Source organism: Ostrinia furnacalis, unplaced genomic scaffold (genome assembly GCF_004193835.3).
Source record: "Ostrinia furnacalis isolate ACB-3 unplaced genomic scaffold, ASM419383v2 OfSCF0209, whole genome shotgun sequence".
NCBI lineage: Eukaryota > Metazoa > Arthropoda > Insecta > Lepidoptera > Crambidae > Ostrinia > Ostrinia furnacalis.
Window position 1 is genome coordinate 159,965 of NW_021130448.1, and position 17,492 is coordinate 177,456.

Sequence of the window (17,492 nt, forward strand, 5' to 3'; positions counted from 1 at the left end):
TATTCACATCCCAATACAATGTCTCGATAAAACAATTATTAAAATCATCAACAATGGCCGATTCCACGCATACAAACTGTTTAAACATCTCGCCGTTTCCCTGTTTTCTTAAAAATATAAATATGATATTGTTTAACACGGCGGTCACGTCGCCCGCGCATTGTGACGTCACGTCCGTCGCCTGATAAGGGCCGTGTCCGGCAGCGCCAGGGCTGCCAACTTCAGGACAAAGCTATCAGTGCTACCAACACACTTATGGATTATTTGAATGAATGATGTTAATGTAAATGATTGAATGTAAAGCGTAAGTAACACAGTTAAATTAATTTAAAATTAAAGCCAAGGTAAGTTTAGTTGTATCTCAAATATTATTATGAAACGATCGCGAACTCAAATTATAACTTTGCAGCGTGGAGAAGAGAAGTTATTCATAAACTAAAAAAACATGCGACCACTATGATCATCCACCACCACCTTAAAATACCTAGTTAGTTTAATATTTAGAATAAATTGAAAAAAAAATGTCTTAAATTATAAAAAGTCAATTTTTTGACGCTCTTGTACATATTGTCATCCGTAATCGGCCAATCAGTATGAGAACTTTATTTATTCATCTGGATATTGTTCCTGTAGGAAAGTTGTTTAAGCAGTAGAATCAATCCTTTTTTGTTTGACCACCCGAAAATTGGTTATTCTGTTACTTTTAGGTATTAATATTTTTAGCAACCCTAGCGAGGACCCGGGAGAGAATGGTGACCGAATGAACGGACGACCTTACCGTGAGGACGAATTTTCCCGATCCCCATCTCCTACTGTATGGGGCTGATAAGAATGGCGTGTGGTGGCTTTTTTGTTTATGCTTTGTTGCTACTGAAAGAAAATGTCTTTTATTTACATTTTTTAAATAATGGTAAAGAAAATGTTTATTTACTAATAAAATATTATTTTAATTTACAAAATTAACTTTTATATCTCTGCTTCTAAAACCATGAATTTAGCTACTATTGAAAATTTGAATAGACCAAAGCTCTGAAAATAATTAACAATGTAACCGATTTTCATATAACTTTGCGAGAAACAATTTTATCTATTCCTTATTTATTGTCTTAAATAAATCTTTATAACCTGATTAAAACTTGATAGATCTTCGTTCAGATAAGACTAGAGATTTCAGGTAATAACTTTAGTATGTAATTACTTTAATTTATCGTTCAAAAAATTAAGAAAACCCTTACAAATTCAGCTCTACAGTTACTCTACATATTTTATTTTCACATCACTACACCTTATTAACATAAATAAAGATGTTATGCGAATTCATAGCAATCTTATTAGGATTATGATAAAAACGCCCGACGACTAATTTATTAATATTTATGGCATAATCAAAACGTTTTTTTAGTATAACTTCGCATAACTACAGCTTTATTCATATTTAGGTTCACACCTATACGCAGGTTGTTAATAAAATTATACGCATGTATAATTACTCAAAATTTGTGAAATATCGCCTGATTATCTTGATGATAATGTCAGATTTGAATGAGATTATGTTGTATGTATGGGTTTGTATTTGGGATGTTGATTTAGTGTTTTGTATGAAACTTATCTTTTTTTCTATTCTATCAGTCAGAAGACTATGAGCAGATTTGTGATTTTTGGAGATAAATCTTTTTATGAAGGCTTAATACATTTTTTTGCTTACAACATAAAAGCTTGGCCTGTATCTCATCTGGTAATCAGGCTGAAGGTGGAAGTGAGCTTTACATCGAAAGCTCAACTGGCTCTTTTTCTTCTTTTAAGGTAAAATTAGAAAAATCTTTAAAGTTTCTCCTTCATTATGACCGATTCGTGCATGTAAAGACAAGTAGGTATATTGTGTATTAAATTAAAAGAGGAATCCATTTTAAGGATTTATCATCTAACAAGAAAATGAAACTTGAAATTAATAAGTAACTACATAATAATATATTCTTATTGGACATAATAGTCATATTTTCTTATTAGACGATAAGTCCTTAATTCGAACGCACTGTGCCTTATGTCTTCTTTAGTAGAGTCAAAACGATCTCTATTTTGGCGCTTGCTTTTTTTTATATGCTAAGCGCTAGCTGGTAAAGGTCGCGGGAACAGCCTGGATGCGGGTAGTGCAGGACCGTGCATTGTGGAAAACCTTGGGGGAGGCCTTTGTCCAGCAGTGGACGTCATTTGGCTGAAACGAACGAACGAACGAACGAAGCGTTAGCAAAAACATACTTCAAAACTGACAGTCTGTTAAGAGTCTAGTCTGAGTTGCATCACCTTAACCTTAACTGTAACTATAACTCGTATGTAGTTTGACAGACTTTTGACGTTTGTTACAGTTAAATAAAGATGGGTTAACCCAGGGTTAGATTCATATTAAAATATTATATTTAATTTTTATCTCAAACATTGTCGTGTCTTGACACAACGTGAACATCTTTACCTTTTTAAACATATGTTTTAATAAACCAAAAAGGTTATAAATTACTGACGCCAACCATACGTTTACTTATCTCAGAAACATTACTTCTTTGAATGCTCACATTTGTCGTTAATAAAGACTTTTTGCTTCAGACGTGCATAAATTTGTCATACTAAAGGCTTGTTCCCACGAAGACATCCAGTATTTTGCAGGAACTGTTTTTTGCAGGATGCCGTTTAATAGTAACGCCCGTATTCACAATGCTTGCTTAAGTGAAGCAGCAAATCGAACGCACAGCGTTGAATAGAGCTATGTGATTGGTTCTTGTGTCAGCCTGTGCGTCCACGCGCACTGCGAGACCTCATAGTAATGTTTGTGAATAAGGGCGTAAGTATCTTCTTCTTTTTCCTCGATCCCTCACTGATGAGGATCGCGACCACATAATATAAAATAGTAATTAATTAGTAGCTTAAAATAGTAGGTAGTAGTTTTAATATTTGCGTTCACACGAACATTCCGTTCGCAATGTCCCGCAAAAAACCAATCCGTTCGAATGTATGTAATTCAAACACTACTCATTTTTTTTTGTAAAAAGGCTTTTAAAATTCACTTTTGCACGTCCCAGTATTAACCCTACCACTGCTTCGGGACAATAAATGGGCCAGTGCTGAGAAAAATGATATGTGTGTTCACACGACAGTCCTGTTTTGAGGGATCCCGTAATGAAGGATCTTGCCGAGGATCTTAGGAGTTGCCATGGGAACGAGCCCTTAGTATTTTTGCGTTCAGGCGCACATTTGTCATACTAAAGTATTATTTAAGTATTACTGGAAAATTTTATAACACTCATATTTATGCTTAAGAAGTGATTATTTAAGTGAAAATCAAGATAAGACGCGGAGTTTTATAAATATAGTAACAATGATTATCAAGAACTAACTTTAAACTTGTATCGATTGTGACTGTAATAATCTTATTAGAAATTATTTAAAGTTGTTGGACTTTTCAGTTGAAATAGACTCAATTCAATTCTCATTATACTCTTCAATCTGTGATTGTTTTTTTAGTTTTATTTATTGCGTTTTATTAAATATTCTAAAGTTGTAGGTCCCATAAAAGTTTGTTCAACTTTTCTTTGGGATTAACTAGTCAAATTTTACAGATGTCAAATGACAAGTGGTTAAATATCTGAAAAAAATGTTTTCGCTTGAGTTTTAGTACATTTTTTAATTATTAGTTTACCTACACTTTGTTAACATTTAACCATTAGTAGCAAACAATTAGTTATTTTAACTATGAATCAAAAATCTGGGCCTAAGTTGTAGTATCGTTCAAGTCTAAGGCTGAGTTGCACCACCTAACTTTGACCGTAACTATAACGATAACCGGTGTTTTTTGTATGGAGTTTCAGATTTTTGACGTTTGTCAAAGTTAAAGTAAGATGGTATAACCCAGTCTAAATGTAGATTCTGCCTTTGGCCTTCACTAGTTGAGTTTTATTCGCAGACCAAGCTGTAGGTCCTGCCTACACAAAAGTTGCGTTATTGGTTAAATTAAATAAAATAAAACATAAAAGTTGTTAAAATTCAACAATAAACTAAGCAATAATAACTACATAATTAGTTTAGAAAAAATACAACAGAGTAAATATAACATACATAAATTATGTCTTAAAACCATTGTCATAATTACATGGTATTCTCTTTTACACATAAATTAAATTTAACTATCTAAAGTTAACCAAAATGTTCTCCTAGCCAACCAATAAAATAAAATTCATCAAATCAATCTTTCAAGTAACATTTCACTATGACAGACACACAAAACTAATATTCAATAGGTGTATAAATAACTGACATATTGCGCGGGCCACGAATCGAACCCCGTACCTTTCAGCCACTCGACCCCTGACCTGGGTCGGTGTGTTTCACCTTTACGTTGATTTAATATAATTTTAAGGTTCGTTACGTGGATATACGAGTACAATAAATTGGTGAAATCCCCTTTTACTTTCTTTGTAAAATAGTACCTATATTTAGTTACTTTTAGTAGGTATTAGATTATTCGATTCTTATAAGTACTTCATTGAACTTAACCCTTAGTGTAGATTTAAGCTCGTAAATTGGTCTATATAAGTCTAGATATAATTAATCACTGTCCAGTGAATGTAAGGTATATAATTTTAAATACACTGCCTCTGAAACTATAGTTTTCAAGTGCACTATTAGCAGCTAGTAATGAGTTTATTTTGTGTTTTCTGTGACTGTCAGTTTTGTTGGAAGCAATAAAAGTAACAAACTATCTAGAAAAAATCCATAACAACTAAACCTACTGACAGTTTTTCTTATTCTTACAAAAAGGTCGAGCTAGATTTAACTTTACAGTGACGTTATTTTTAACTAATTAAACTAATTAATATACGTTGTATCTTTATTTACAATAAACAGAAATTATTTAAATAGTAATAGGGTAGGTGTACCAGTAACAAACCGAATAAGCGACATTTTAAAAGTAATTTTGATATTGTGACTCAATTATTACAACAATAATTGCAAAAAAAGAACTAACTACTCCTTGTCTATCATAGAATCAAGTAGCTTATTCCAATTTTCTTAATAGCTGTAAGGTTTATTTTTATAACAATCAATGTGGAAANCAATTTCCAATGGCTGAAATGTTTTTCAGAGGGGTAAAATTGACCCACTGAATTTTCCAAGTCTTCTATCCATTTAGCTAGTTCTTATAAATTTAAACAACTATCAAGGTATTGTCATCCATATGATTGTAATACCGCCAAATATTCACATCCCAATACAATGTCTCGATAAAACAATTATTAAAATCATCAACAATGGCCGATTCCACGCATACAAACTGTATAAACATCTCGCCGTTTCCCTGTTTTCTTAAAAATATAAATATGATATTGTTTAACACGGCGGTCACGTCGCCCGCGCATTGTGACGTCACGTCCGTCGCCTGATAAGGGCCGTGTCCGGCAGCGCCAGGGCTGCCAACTTGAGGACAAAGCTATCAGTGCTACCAACACACTTATGGATTATTTGAATGAATGATGGTAATGTAAATGATTGAATGTAAAGCGTGAGTAACACAGTTAATTTAATTTAAAATTAAAGCCAAGGTAAGTTTAGTTGTATCTCAAATATTTTATTATTATGAAACAATCGCGAACTTAAATTATAACGAATGCTAAATTGTCTACAGGTCAACCTTACAGCGTGGAGAAGAGGAGTTAACCATAGCTCTTAAAGTATGAAATCATGCGACCACTATGATCATCCACCACCACCTTAAAATACCTAATAATTAGTTTACCATACTTCGAAAAAAAATGTCTAAAATTATGCAGTCAATTTTTGACTCTCTCGTACAATTTGTCATCCGTAATCGGCCAGTTACTATGAGAATGTAATTTATTTATTTATCTGGACATTGTTCCTGAGGAAAGTTGGTGTAATCGAGCAATAGAATCAATCCTTTTTGTTTGACTACCCACAAATTGTTTGACCACCCAAAAATTGGTTATTCTGATACTTTTAGGCATTAACATTTTTAGCACCCCTAGCGAGGACCCGGGAGTGAATGGTGACCGAATGAACGGACGACCTTACCGTGAGGACGAATTTTCCCGATACCCATCTCCTACTGTATGGGGCTGATAAGAATGGCGTGTCGTGACTTTTTTGTTTGAGCTTTGTTGCTACTGAAAGAACATGTCTTTTATTTACATTTTAAATAATGGTAAAGAAAATGTTGTAAATATAATTTTAATTTAGAAAATTAACTTTTAAATTTCTGCCTCTAAAAACATGATTTTAGCTACTATTGAAAATTTGACTAGACCGAAGCTCTGAAATTAATTACAGATTTAACAATGTATCCGATTTTCATATAACTTTGCAAGAAACAATTTTATCTATGCCTTATTGTCTTTTAAATTAAATCTTTATGATCTGACTAAAACTTGACAGATCTTCGTTCAGATAATAGAGGTTTCAGATAACTTTAGTATGTAATTACTTTAATTTATCGTTCAAAAAATTAAGAAAACCCTTATAAATTCAGCTCTATAGTTGCTCCACATATTTTATTTTCACATCACTACACCTTATTAACATAAATAAAGATGTTACACATGCGAATTCATAGCAATCTTATTAGGATTATGATAAAAACGCCCGACGACTAATTTATTAATATTTATGGCATAATCAAAACGTTTTTTTAGTATAACTTCGCATAACTACAGCTTTATTCATATTTAGGTTCACACCTATACGCAGGTTGTTAATAAAATTATACGCGTGTATAATTTTAATATAATTATTTAAAATTTGTGAAATATCGCCTGATTATCTTGATGATAATGTCAGATTTGAATGAGATTATGTTGTATGTATGGGTTTGTATTTAGGATGTTGATTTAGTGTGTTGTTGGAAATTTATCTTTTTAGAAAGACAATATTTTTATATTTAAACAACAAACGACGGGGAAACTCTTGGCCTGTATCTCATCTGATGATCAGGACGAAGGTGGAAAGCTTTACCTGGAATAAAGCTAAACTGGCTAATATTTTTCTTCTTTTTTTTTAATTCACGCATGTTATTACATAATTATGTTTATCCAATACCCAATTAAGGATCTTATAGGAAAATAAAACTTGAAATTAATGTCATATTTTCTTATTAGACGATAAGTTCTTAATTCGATAGCACTGTGCTTTATGTCGGATCCTTTATTAAAGTTAAAAAAAAAACTATTTTGGCGCTCCCCTGGATATTCATATTAAAATATTCTATTTAATTTTTAACTCAAACATTGCCGTGTCTTTAGTGAACATCTTCACCTTTAAACATATGTTTTAATAAACCAAAAAGGTTATAAATTACTGACGCCAACCATACGTTTAGTTATCTCAGAAACATTACTTCTTTGAATGCTCACATTTGTCGTTAATAAAGACTTTTTGCTTCAGACGTGCATAAATTTGTCATACTAAAGGCTTGTTCCCACGAAGACATCCAGTTTTTTGCAGAAACTGTTTTTTGCAGGATGCCGTTTAATAGTAACGCCCGTATACAGGGTGGAAACGATAAGTGATCTCACGCGATTATTTCTAAACTATAAACAGTAACCAGTTTTTCGATATCTTGTATAGTTTAGAAATAATCGAGTGAGATCACTTATCGTTTCCACCCTGTATACAAACAATGCTTGCTTAAGTGAAGCAGCAAATCGAACGCACAGCGTTGAATAGAGCTCTGCGATTGGTTCGTGTGTCACCCTGTGCGTACACGCGCACTGCGAGACCTCATAATAATGTTTGTGAATACGGGCGTAAGTATCTTCTTCTTGATTCTTCAGTCCCACACTGATGAGGTTCGCGACCACATAATATAAAATAGTAATTAATTAATAGCTTAAAGTAGAAGTTAGGTAGTAGTTTTAATATTAACGTTCACACAAACATTTCATTCGCAATGTCCCGCAAAAAACCAATCAGTTCGAATGTATGTAATTCAAACACAAACTCATTATTTTTGCAAAAGGCTTTTTAGGCACTTTTACACATCCCAGTATTAACCCTACTACTGCTTCGGGACAATAAATGGGCCAGTGCTGAGAAAAATGATATGTGTGTTCACACGACAGTCCTGTTTTGAGGGATCCCGTAATGCAGGATCTTGCCGAGGATCTTAGGAGTTGCCATGGGAACGAGCCCTTAGTATTTTTGCGTTCAAACGCACATTTGTCATACTAAAGTATTATTTAAGTATTACTGGAAAATTTTATAAAACCCATATTTATGCTTGGGAAGTGATTATTTAACTGAAAATCAAGATAAGACGCGGAGTTTTATAAATATAGTAACAATGATTATCAAGAACTAACTTTAAACTTGTATCGATTGTGACTGTATAATAATCTTATTAGAAACTAGCGGCCGCCCGCGACTTCGTACGCGTAGATCCCGTTTTACCCCCTTCATCTATCTTACGCGGTTTAGATTTTTTCATACAAATGTTTTTTCCCGCTAACTCCCGTTCCCGTGGGAATTTTGGAATATCCTGTTGTAACTAAGCTTTGAGTTTACTAAGGTACCTGCATGCCAAATTTCAAGCGTCTAACTTAAGCGGTTTAGATTTTTCATACAAATGGATTTTCCCGCTAATTCCCGTTCCCGTGGGAATTCCTAAGTATACTATAACCTGCCCAGTAGTATGAAGAATAATTGTACCAAGTTTTGTTAAAATCCGTCGAGTAGTTTTTGTTTCTATAAGTAACATACAGACAGACAGACAGACAGACAGACAGACAGAAAGACAGACAGACAAAAATTTTACTGATTGCATTTTTGGCATCAGTATCGATCACTAATCACCCCCTGATAGTTATTTTAAAAATATATTTCATGTACAGAATTGACCTCTCTACAGATTTATTATAAGTATAGATTATTTAAAGTTGTTGGACTTTTCAGTTGAAATAGACTCAATTCAATTCTCATTATACTCTCTAATCTGTGATTGTTTTTAGTTTTATTTATTGCGTTTTATTAAATATTCTAAAGTTGTAGGTACCATAAAAGTTTGTTCAACTTTTCTTTGGGATTAATTTACATTTACTGGTTAAGGCATAGTCAAATGACAGATGTCAAATGACAAGTGGTTAAATATCTGAAAAAAAAGTTTTCGCTTGAGTTTTACTATATTTTTTAATTATTAGTTTACACTTTGTTAACATTTAACCATTAGTAGCAAACAATTAGTTATTTTAACTATGAATCAACAATCTGTGCCTAAGTTGTAGTATCGGTCAAGTCTAAGGCTGAGTTGCACCACCTAACTTTGGCCGTAACTATGGCGATAACCGGTGTTTTTTGTATGGAGTTTCAGATTATTGACGTTTGTCAAAGTTAAAGTAAGATGGTATAATAACCCAGTCTATCTGTAGATTCTGCCTTTGGCCTTCAATAGTTAAGTTTTATTGGCAGCCCAAGCTGTAGATCCTGCCTACACAAAAGTTGCGTTATTGGTTAAATTAAATAAAATAAAACATGAAAGTTGTTAAAATTAAACAATTAACTAAGCAATGATAACTACATAATTAGTTTAGAAAAAATACAACAGAGTAAATATAACATACATAAATTATGTCTTAAAACCATTGTCATAATTACATTGTCTTCTTTTTTACACATTAAATTAAATTTAACTAGGTATCTAAAGTTAACCAAAATGGTCTCCTAGCCAACCAATAAAAAAAATCATCAAATCAATCTTTCAACTAACATTTCACTATGACAGACACACAAAACTAATATTCAATAGGTGTATAAATAACTGACATATTGCGCGGGCCACGAATCGAACCCCGTACCTTTCAGCCACTCGACCCCTGACCTGGGTCGTTGTGTTTCACCTTTACGTTGATTTAATATAATTTTAAGGTTTGTTACGTGGATATACAATAAATTGGTGAAATCCCCTTTTACTTTCATAGTAAAATAGTACCTAAATTTAGTTACTTTTAGTAGGTACGTATTACATTATTCGATTCTTATACTTCATTGAACTTAACCCTTAGTGTAGATTTAGGCTGGTAAATTGGTCTAGATAGGTCTAGATATAATTAATCACTGTCCAGTAAATGTAAGGTATATAATTTTAAATACACTGCCTTTGAAACTGTAGTTTTCAAGTGCACTATTAGCAGCTAGTAATGAGTCTATTTTGTGTTTTCTGTGACTGTCAGTGTTTAAAAGTAACAAAATATCTAGAAAAAATCCATAACAACTAAACCAACTAATTCTACTTATTCAATTTCTATTTTATGACAGTTTTTTTTATTCTTACAAAAAGGTCGAACTAGACTTAACGTTACAGTGACGTTATTTTTAACTAATTAAACTCATTAATATACGTTGTGTCTTTATTTACAATAAACAGACATTATTTAAATCAGATTAGTACCTATTTCCCATTCTTTCCCATTTCAAATGACGATTTCCATGATGGTTGGCTGAAAGAAACTTCTTTCATAAGATAAGCTTAATTCGTGACGTTGTTTGAAGTGTAAGTCTGTGTAAGTAACATGATAATTTATGTTAAAATATTGACGAGTCAACAACTTATTCTGTTTCGGTGTAAAATGTCAAAAATACAAACAATTGACCGCTCTATTTGAACAAATGGCAGACTAATGTTTTGTTTTGTTTAGCATAGGTTATGTTAATTCGACAGTTATGTCCATTTTAAACAGTAAGCCATATTAATGGTCTAGTATTTTTAATATGCCGACTAAAATGCAGTAAAATACAATATGGATGAGATTTTTAGATAAAAACACATGCAATATGCGCGTGGACACGAATTTGTTAGATTATTTGTTACAGATAAAGATGTTTGTATAAAGAAGTTTATTTTTTACGTTACAAGTGATATAATTAATAATTATTATTATTTATAGCCATTAAAAGTAAAAGAGAAATAAGAAATTTTTAAAAATAATATTTTCATTAATTGAAGTTATGTTACTTTGGGTTTAATTGTCGCCCTAACATCACTGCTATTATTTAAATTAATTAATAACCAGTTTGGCCACTAAATCAGTATAAGTTTTGACGGTAGCTAGTAATAAATTGTGGAGCCTGAAGTTGGCGAAGCTTTGGACAACAAACTTGTTACTGAAAAAGCTCTAACGTGAAGCTTTCGGTATAACAAGGCATAATATTTGTTTACATTTAAGTATTTTAGATGTGTTATTTATTTTTAATTATAATAACTCAGTGAATTATTAATTTCTTAAAAAAAACTTTTAACCCTTTTAATATGTCAATTGTTAAAAGTATTTTATTAAAAAATAATTAATTTTAACTTCATGTTAGGCTTTGTTATTAATTAAGGCTTTTTAGTGGGACTATAAATTTCCATGCATGCTTAAAATAACTACTGGTGCACATAAAAAAATGAACTTACCTTAATTCTAAACATCCAAACTTGAAAGAAAATTTGAGTAAACTTCACGGCGATCACTCACAGTGTCACTTGTGTTTTTCACCATAAATCCAAGTCACTCAACACAAATCAACAACACAGCTTGAAAACACAGTTCTCGAAGAAAAAAAAAAGTCTTTTGTACTAAACTTGTATTTACAGTCGACCTGCAAAAGTTGTTTTGAGTTCGCAAAAGTTTTTGGGGACGCGGAAAACCTCGACGCGCTCAAAAAATAAAAATGTGCCGAAACACGAAAAATGCAGCCGCGCGCGCCTTCCACACGCGACTGAAAAAATTGCTACATCTGCGTAAGACTCGGAAACTAAATCAAAATACTCGCTAGGAGAGGGACGAGTCAGCGTAGGCCCCACCCTTCCCCCACCACGGGCCGATACGCAAAAACATTCATAAAAACGCTCGGCTCCTCGCGAAATTATCAATTGTTTATATCACGACAAAAATGTAAACCAAAACGCGTTCATCTCGACAAAGCCCTAGATTAAGCAAAACATTAAACAATTAAAGAGTCACACAATAGAATTCCGACAATGTCGAAATATTAAAAACAATACGCGGTTTAATTTGTACGAATGATAATAATAAACACTGGCCGGTTGTGTTATCGAGAATGAATCGATGATCGGTTCGGGTGGTTTGATTTTTTTTTGAGCGGTCAAGGTTTTTCGGCATCGAGTTTCCCGCGCTCCTATAATTTTGTGGAATGCGTACGGTCGTGGAGTGTACCGCTCGCCGCAGCCACCCGGCTACGAATAAGTCTCGCGAGCGAGAGACGCGTTCGCTCGCTTTTTTTCCGCCAAAAAACTCGAGAAAGGATCCTTTTTAGGGTTAACTGTAACATCAGATGTGTATTTTTTATGGTTTGATTGAACTGGGGCTTGCTTACGAAGTTTATGACTGCTCGATGTTTGAATTGCGTTGAAGTTTTTAAGTTAAATTGTTTTAGAATATAGATAATTGTTTAAAGTCATAAAAAATATTATTTGTTCTCAATCAGTTATTTTTTAATCAACGTTTGTTATTTGATATCAACTTTTGTAATTTTTTAACATTAAAAAAATCCAAGATACATTTTAAATTAAGGTGGAAACTTTTTTTAAATAGTCAAAATTTTTAAAGATCGTTTTGTATTTTATTTTCTTAAGTCTTAACATTATCTCAAACAATACATTGCGCCATTATTCTGATAACTGCTTAATTAATGTATGACTCATAATTTTCCCAGAACGACTGTTTCTTTAGATTTGCATCTTTTTGCGATGTATTGTTTTAATCTTATTTTCTAAGTACAATGATTTATTTAGTCTGAAATTAACTCCTCATACTTTTTGTTCTAATTTATCAATTACAAAGTATTCGATATTTTCCTTAATGTTTTCTAAGACTGAGTTTTTTATGTAAACCAGGTGCAAACGGGCAATTAAGTAGTGTCTACCAGTCAAACTGGGTCGGTTCGTAAAAACAGCTCGTCAAGGTAAATAATGAGGCACCTTATGTATTTGAAATAGATTTATTTTGCAACAACAATGCAGTTTAATAAATATGATATTCACTGTTCTTCCTACTGCCTGCCAAGTAACGACATATACGTCCACATTCACAAACATTATTATGAGGTCTCAACTCTCACAGTGCGCGTGGATGCACAGGATGACACACGAACCAATCACAGAGCTCTATTCAATGTGATGTTCACTGTCCTACCTACTACCTCATCATTTCAGCCACAGGATGTCCACTGCTGAACATAGGCCTCCCCCAATGACTTCCACATCGCCCGGTTGGTAGCGGCCTGCATCCAGCGCCTTCCTGCTACCTTTATCAGGTCGTCGGTCCACCTACTACCTACCTGAAACTAAACTAATGTCTGCCACTGACAGGCCTAAAATCAAGATGTTTAATAATAATCAAAAAGAAACAATCACAGTGTTTAGTTCTTTGAATTTTATTTGTTGCCATAACAGCGTTCGTCCATCAAAGCGAGCAGACGAAAGGTTATTTTGTTAGGTTTACATTGTATTGTACAGTGTACAGTGCATTTAAATTATGCAATAACACTTTTTAAACGAATTCTTATCATATTTGACGGATATTGTTTAAGTTATTAATTGTTTAACCGATTGCTTTGATTTTGTTTTAATTTTAAGTGTTCCAATCTGCTTGTTGAGATTTATAATAAAAGTGTTTTTGAATGGTTATTATTTTACCAAAAATAAAATCTGTCTAAGTACCTACTAATCTTTTCTGGAAGTAGGTAAATCTCAAATATAATAGTTTTTGTTTCTATTAATTTTTTATAGTACTTAAATATTTTTTATTTAGATTACTAGAGCAGAGCTTATCTTGGTCCCTCTTTTAAACACTGTAACCTTTACGAGGTCTTGTACTATTACTAATTACTTGTACTATCCAAAATCTATTAAGTAATTTGGGTAGGACCATTTTCAGCACACTTTTTTAGTAGGTACTTAGGCCCTTTTCAGAGCACTTGTACTCCCCATTCCAACGAATTGGCGTAAATGTTAACAGCATTGGTGTGCTCTGGCAGTTAAAGGTACAAGATAGCCAGTTCCTCTATGATTGAGGATTCAAAGTGAAGCTGGCTTCCACCTTCGGCCTAAATCATCACTTTCCATCAGGTGAGATGCAGGCCAAGAGTTTCCTCGTTGTGATTAAAAAATAATAATAATCAATTTTGTAGATCCAGGTTTTAAACAAAACCTATTTCAGGCACCAGTCTCACACAAATTTAGTGTTAAGAACGAAGCATGTAACATACCTACTGTAAGACCTACTATGACAAACATTACTATGAGATCTCACAGTGTGTGTGGACGCACAGGGTCACACACGAACCAATCGCAGAGCTCTATTCAACGCTGTGCGTTCGATTTGGTGTTTTTAAGCAAGCATCGTTTGTGAATACGGGCGTAAGTTTGTAAAGGAAAATAAATTGTTTTTTTATTTTTGGTTAATAACCAGGATTACAGGAGTCAAATTAATTACTACATATTGTTTGACAGATGAGTCATTCCTCAGACTTTGGGCCCGTTTCCACCAACTCGCAGCGTTGCCAAGCTATGCCGGGCGATAAATCTGCCTCTAAAGTCTAGCCGGTGGATGACTGGTTTATTGTGAATCGTCGGTAACCGGAATAGAATGGAATTAGGGTTCCCACGGAGACTTCCCGTCTTTTACTGGAACAGTTTTTAGCAGGATCCCGTTTAGTATACGTGTTTTAAAATTAACGTTCATTCATACGAACATCCCGTTTGCAGTGTCCCGCAAATTCGTAGTCGAGTATATATATAGTATCTGTAATTCGAATTTCAAACACACGTGTGTGTTCACACGATAGTCCAGTTTTGCAGGATCCTACGTTACTGGGTCTCTAATAAGAGTCAGAAATTTTGTACAATCAGGTCGATTAAAGCAACAATATTCTGCTTTGTTGATTAAACCAAACTGGACACAAATATTTAAAGTGTCGCACTATGGTCTCATCTGAAATCGAACCTAGAAACTGGAAGCAAGACGTTAACCCGTTAACCACCATGATGAAAACTTTTATATTAAGGTAGACTCTATCTGGTTGAGTTATCACATTTTCTGTATAGCAGCTTTGTAGTTAAGTAAGTTGCGGTTTTAAAATATAAAATAAATCATTACCTTTTTTAATGACGGCTGACCTAATGGTTCCCCGCTCGATAAAAAAACCGTTCTTTGCATGAATTCTTAACTACAATATCTTCTGTCTAACTATTATTAAATCCTATAAAATACGTAAACTGCCAGTCATGTGACACTTATTGAAGTACTAGCTTTCCGCCCGCGGCTTCGCCCGCGTGGAATTTTGTCTGTCACAGAAAAACTTTATCGCGCGCGTCCCTGTTTCAAAAACCGGGATAAAAACTATCCTATGTTCTTTCCCGGGACTCAAACTATCTCTATGCCAAATTTCATCAAAATCGGTTGCGAGGTTTAAGCGGGAAAGCGTAACAGACAGACAGACAGACAGACAGACAGACAGACAGACAGACAGACAGACAGACAGACAGACAGACAGACAGAGTTACTTTCGCATTTATAATATTAGTTGGGATTGGACAGTTATTTATTGAATTAAAAATATCATTTCTATTTCAACAATAGATTCCGACTGATGGAGATAAAAGGGCGTTCAGTTGCAATTTGCATGTGAAGGAATATTCATTTAGGACATTAGATAGATAGATAGATATTTATTTATGGGTATTTTGTCCAATGGCTGGCAGCATCCAATGAATATCGGTTTACCTTTAATTAATTTATCCTCATGACTCATTAGCTAAAACTAAATTAACATTAAAATTCCCCCACCATTGTGCCAAGCAATGCGGCGATAACTCCGCGTGATTTCTGTGTCTGAAGTTCGATTCCTGACGCTAAAATGTCACCGGTTATTTTAGAACTGCATTATAGTCTAGCTAGTTCGTCTGTCAACGCGGGCCTGCGTTTGTTGTGTTGGAGCCAACGTTGGTTGGAAAGGCAAAAGGTTTGTCAGTAAAATCGTAATCTCGGCGATCGTAGAGTGATAAATTTACGTTAATTTAAGAATGTAATTTTTGGAATGTATTTTTTTTGCTTTTTTTTTAATTGTCAATGAGACAATCAGGTCTTTTGTTTTTGAAATCACATTAATACAATTAGAAGAGTTAGAAGTAACTACCACCTTTTAAAATCAAGAAGGCAAAAATCTCTCGGTAGGTATACAGCTGACATCCGTAAACTTAGCTACCTCCGACTGCGGGTTTTCTCGTAGTGAGTCAAAAATTATGTTCATAATTTTATAGGTATAATGTAGATTCCTTATTTTTATTTTTCTTATTCAGCAAGAGAGATCGTACTTTGCAGTGTTCATGTATAATGTCCAGCAGTGGACTTCCATATTGTTATGCTGAAAAGATGACGATGATGATGAGAAAACTCTTAAACATTTTGACAATAAATTAATACACTTGAATTTCATTAATTTTTAATACACATACATACTTTTCACTAATGAAAAATCACATCTCTACCTTTCCGTAAATAATGTATTTCCTGACTCAAAGTCAAATGAAATATAATTAGACTAATTAAGAAGGTAAACTCTGAAAGACAAATGACGATCTGGTTGCCCATCAGATGCACTTTAACGATAGTTTGTGGACGCGGACCTGCATTTGTTACGCTTGGGACCAATATGGTTGTTGGCATTGGAGGTAGAGGCAAATGGTTGGCCTTTGGGACATTATTGGGACAGATTTGGAAAATAGTTATTGTGTTATGTGTGACTGAGGGATTATTATTATTAGCGAAGATTTATTTAACTGTACGTTTTATTTCGGGGTACTTAAGTTACTATAAAACCTAGAGTCTAATATGAAAACACATTATTGAAATATTTTTTCCATATAATAATTACTTATTACCCTGAAAAGTGTGTATCAGTCAATTTTGACGAAGAAAATGTTTTATTTGTACTTTTCTATTTTCACCATTTTCACTGCCAAACAATTTGTAAAAGTAATAAATAAGCAAAAGCTCTTTTCAATTCAACTATAAACAGTGTTAATTTTTCAGTATCCTGAAATTTTGTTAATTTGGCAGAATTACATTTATTTATCAAATCAAAACCACTATTTTTATTAATTCCAAGAACAAATTCTAAAAAAATGTATCACCAACATTGGCTCAAACATTGGCCCTGTAAACCCAACCAGGCACTCAGCCAACATCGCCTACCACAGTGGGCGGCGCGAGTCTTAATAATTTACAATTTACGCACAATTCTACATTTTGCGCGTTTTGGTTGGCTGGACGCAAAACATTTCACGCTTGAAATTCGTTTGTGAAAACTATTTGATAATTTGTGGCGAGTAAAGTATAAACATACCTATTTGTAACGCGTGTAGAGTCATTTTGTTGTGGCAGTTTTGAAANTTTGGAACACATAATTTTAGTACTTGATTATCTACTTAACCTAAT

At 33.5% G+C, this 17,492-nt stretch overlaps 1 protein-coding gene across 10 annotated transcripts in view; it reads right to left on the minus strand.

Moving 5' to 3' along the window:
• Window positions 1-12,264, minus strand: part of cas (castor zinc finger transcription factor) — a 109,456-nt gene extending 97,192 nt beyond the window's left edge. For 4 of the 10 annotated variants that reach the window (XM_028309235.1, XM_028309211.1, XM_028309182.1 and 1 more), the window contains exon 1: window positions 11,447-12,173. In XM_028309235.1, coding sequence (XP_028165036.1) covers window positions 11,447-11,461 — 15 coding nt within the window. In that variant the 5' untranslated portion in view covers window positions 11,462-12,173. The other 6 variants (XM_028309191.1, XM_028309219.1, XM_028309227.1 and 3 more) reach the window with 4 other exon arrangements.
• Between the last annotated feature and the right edge of the window lie 5,228 nt (window positions 12,265-17,492).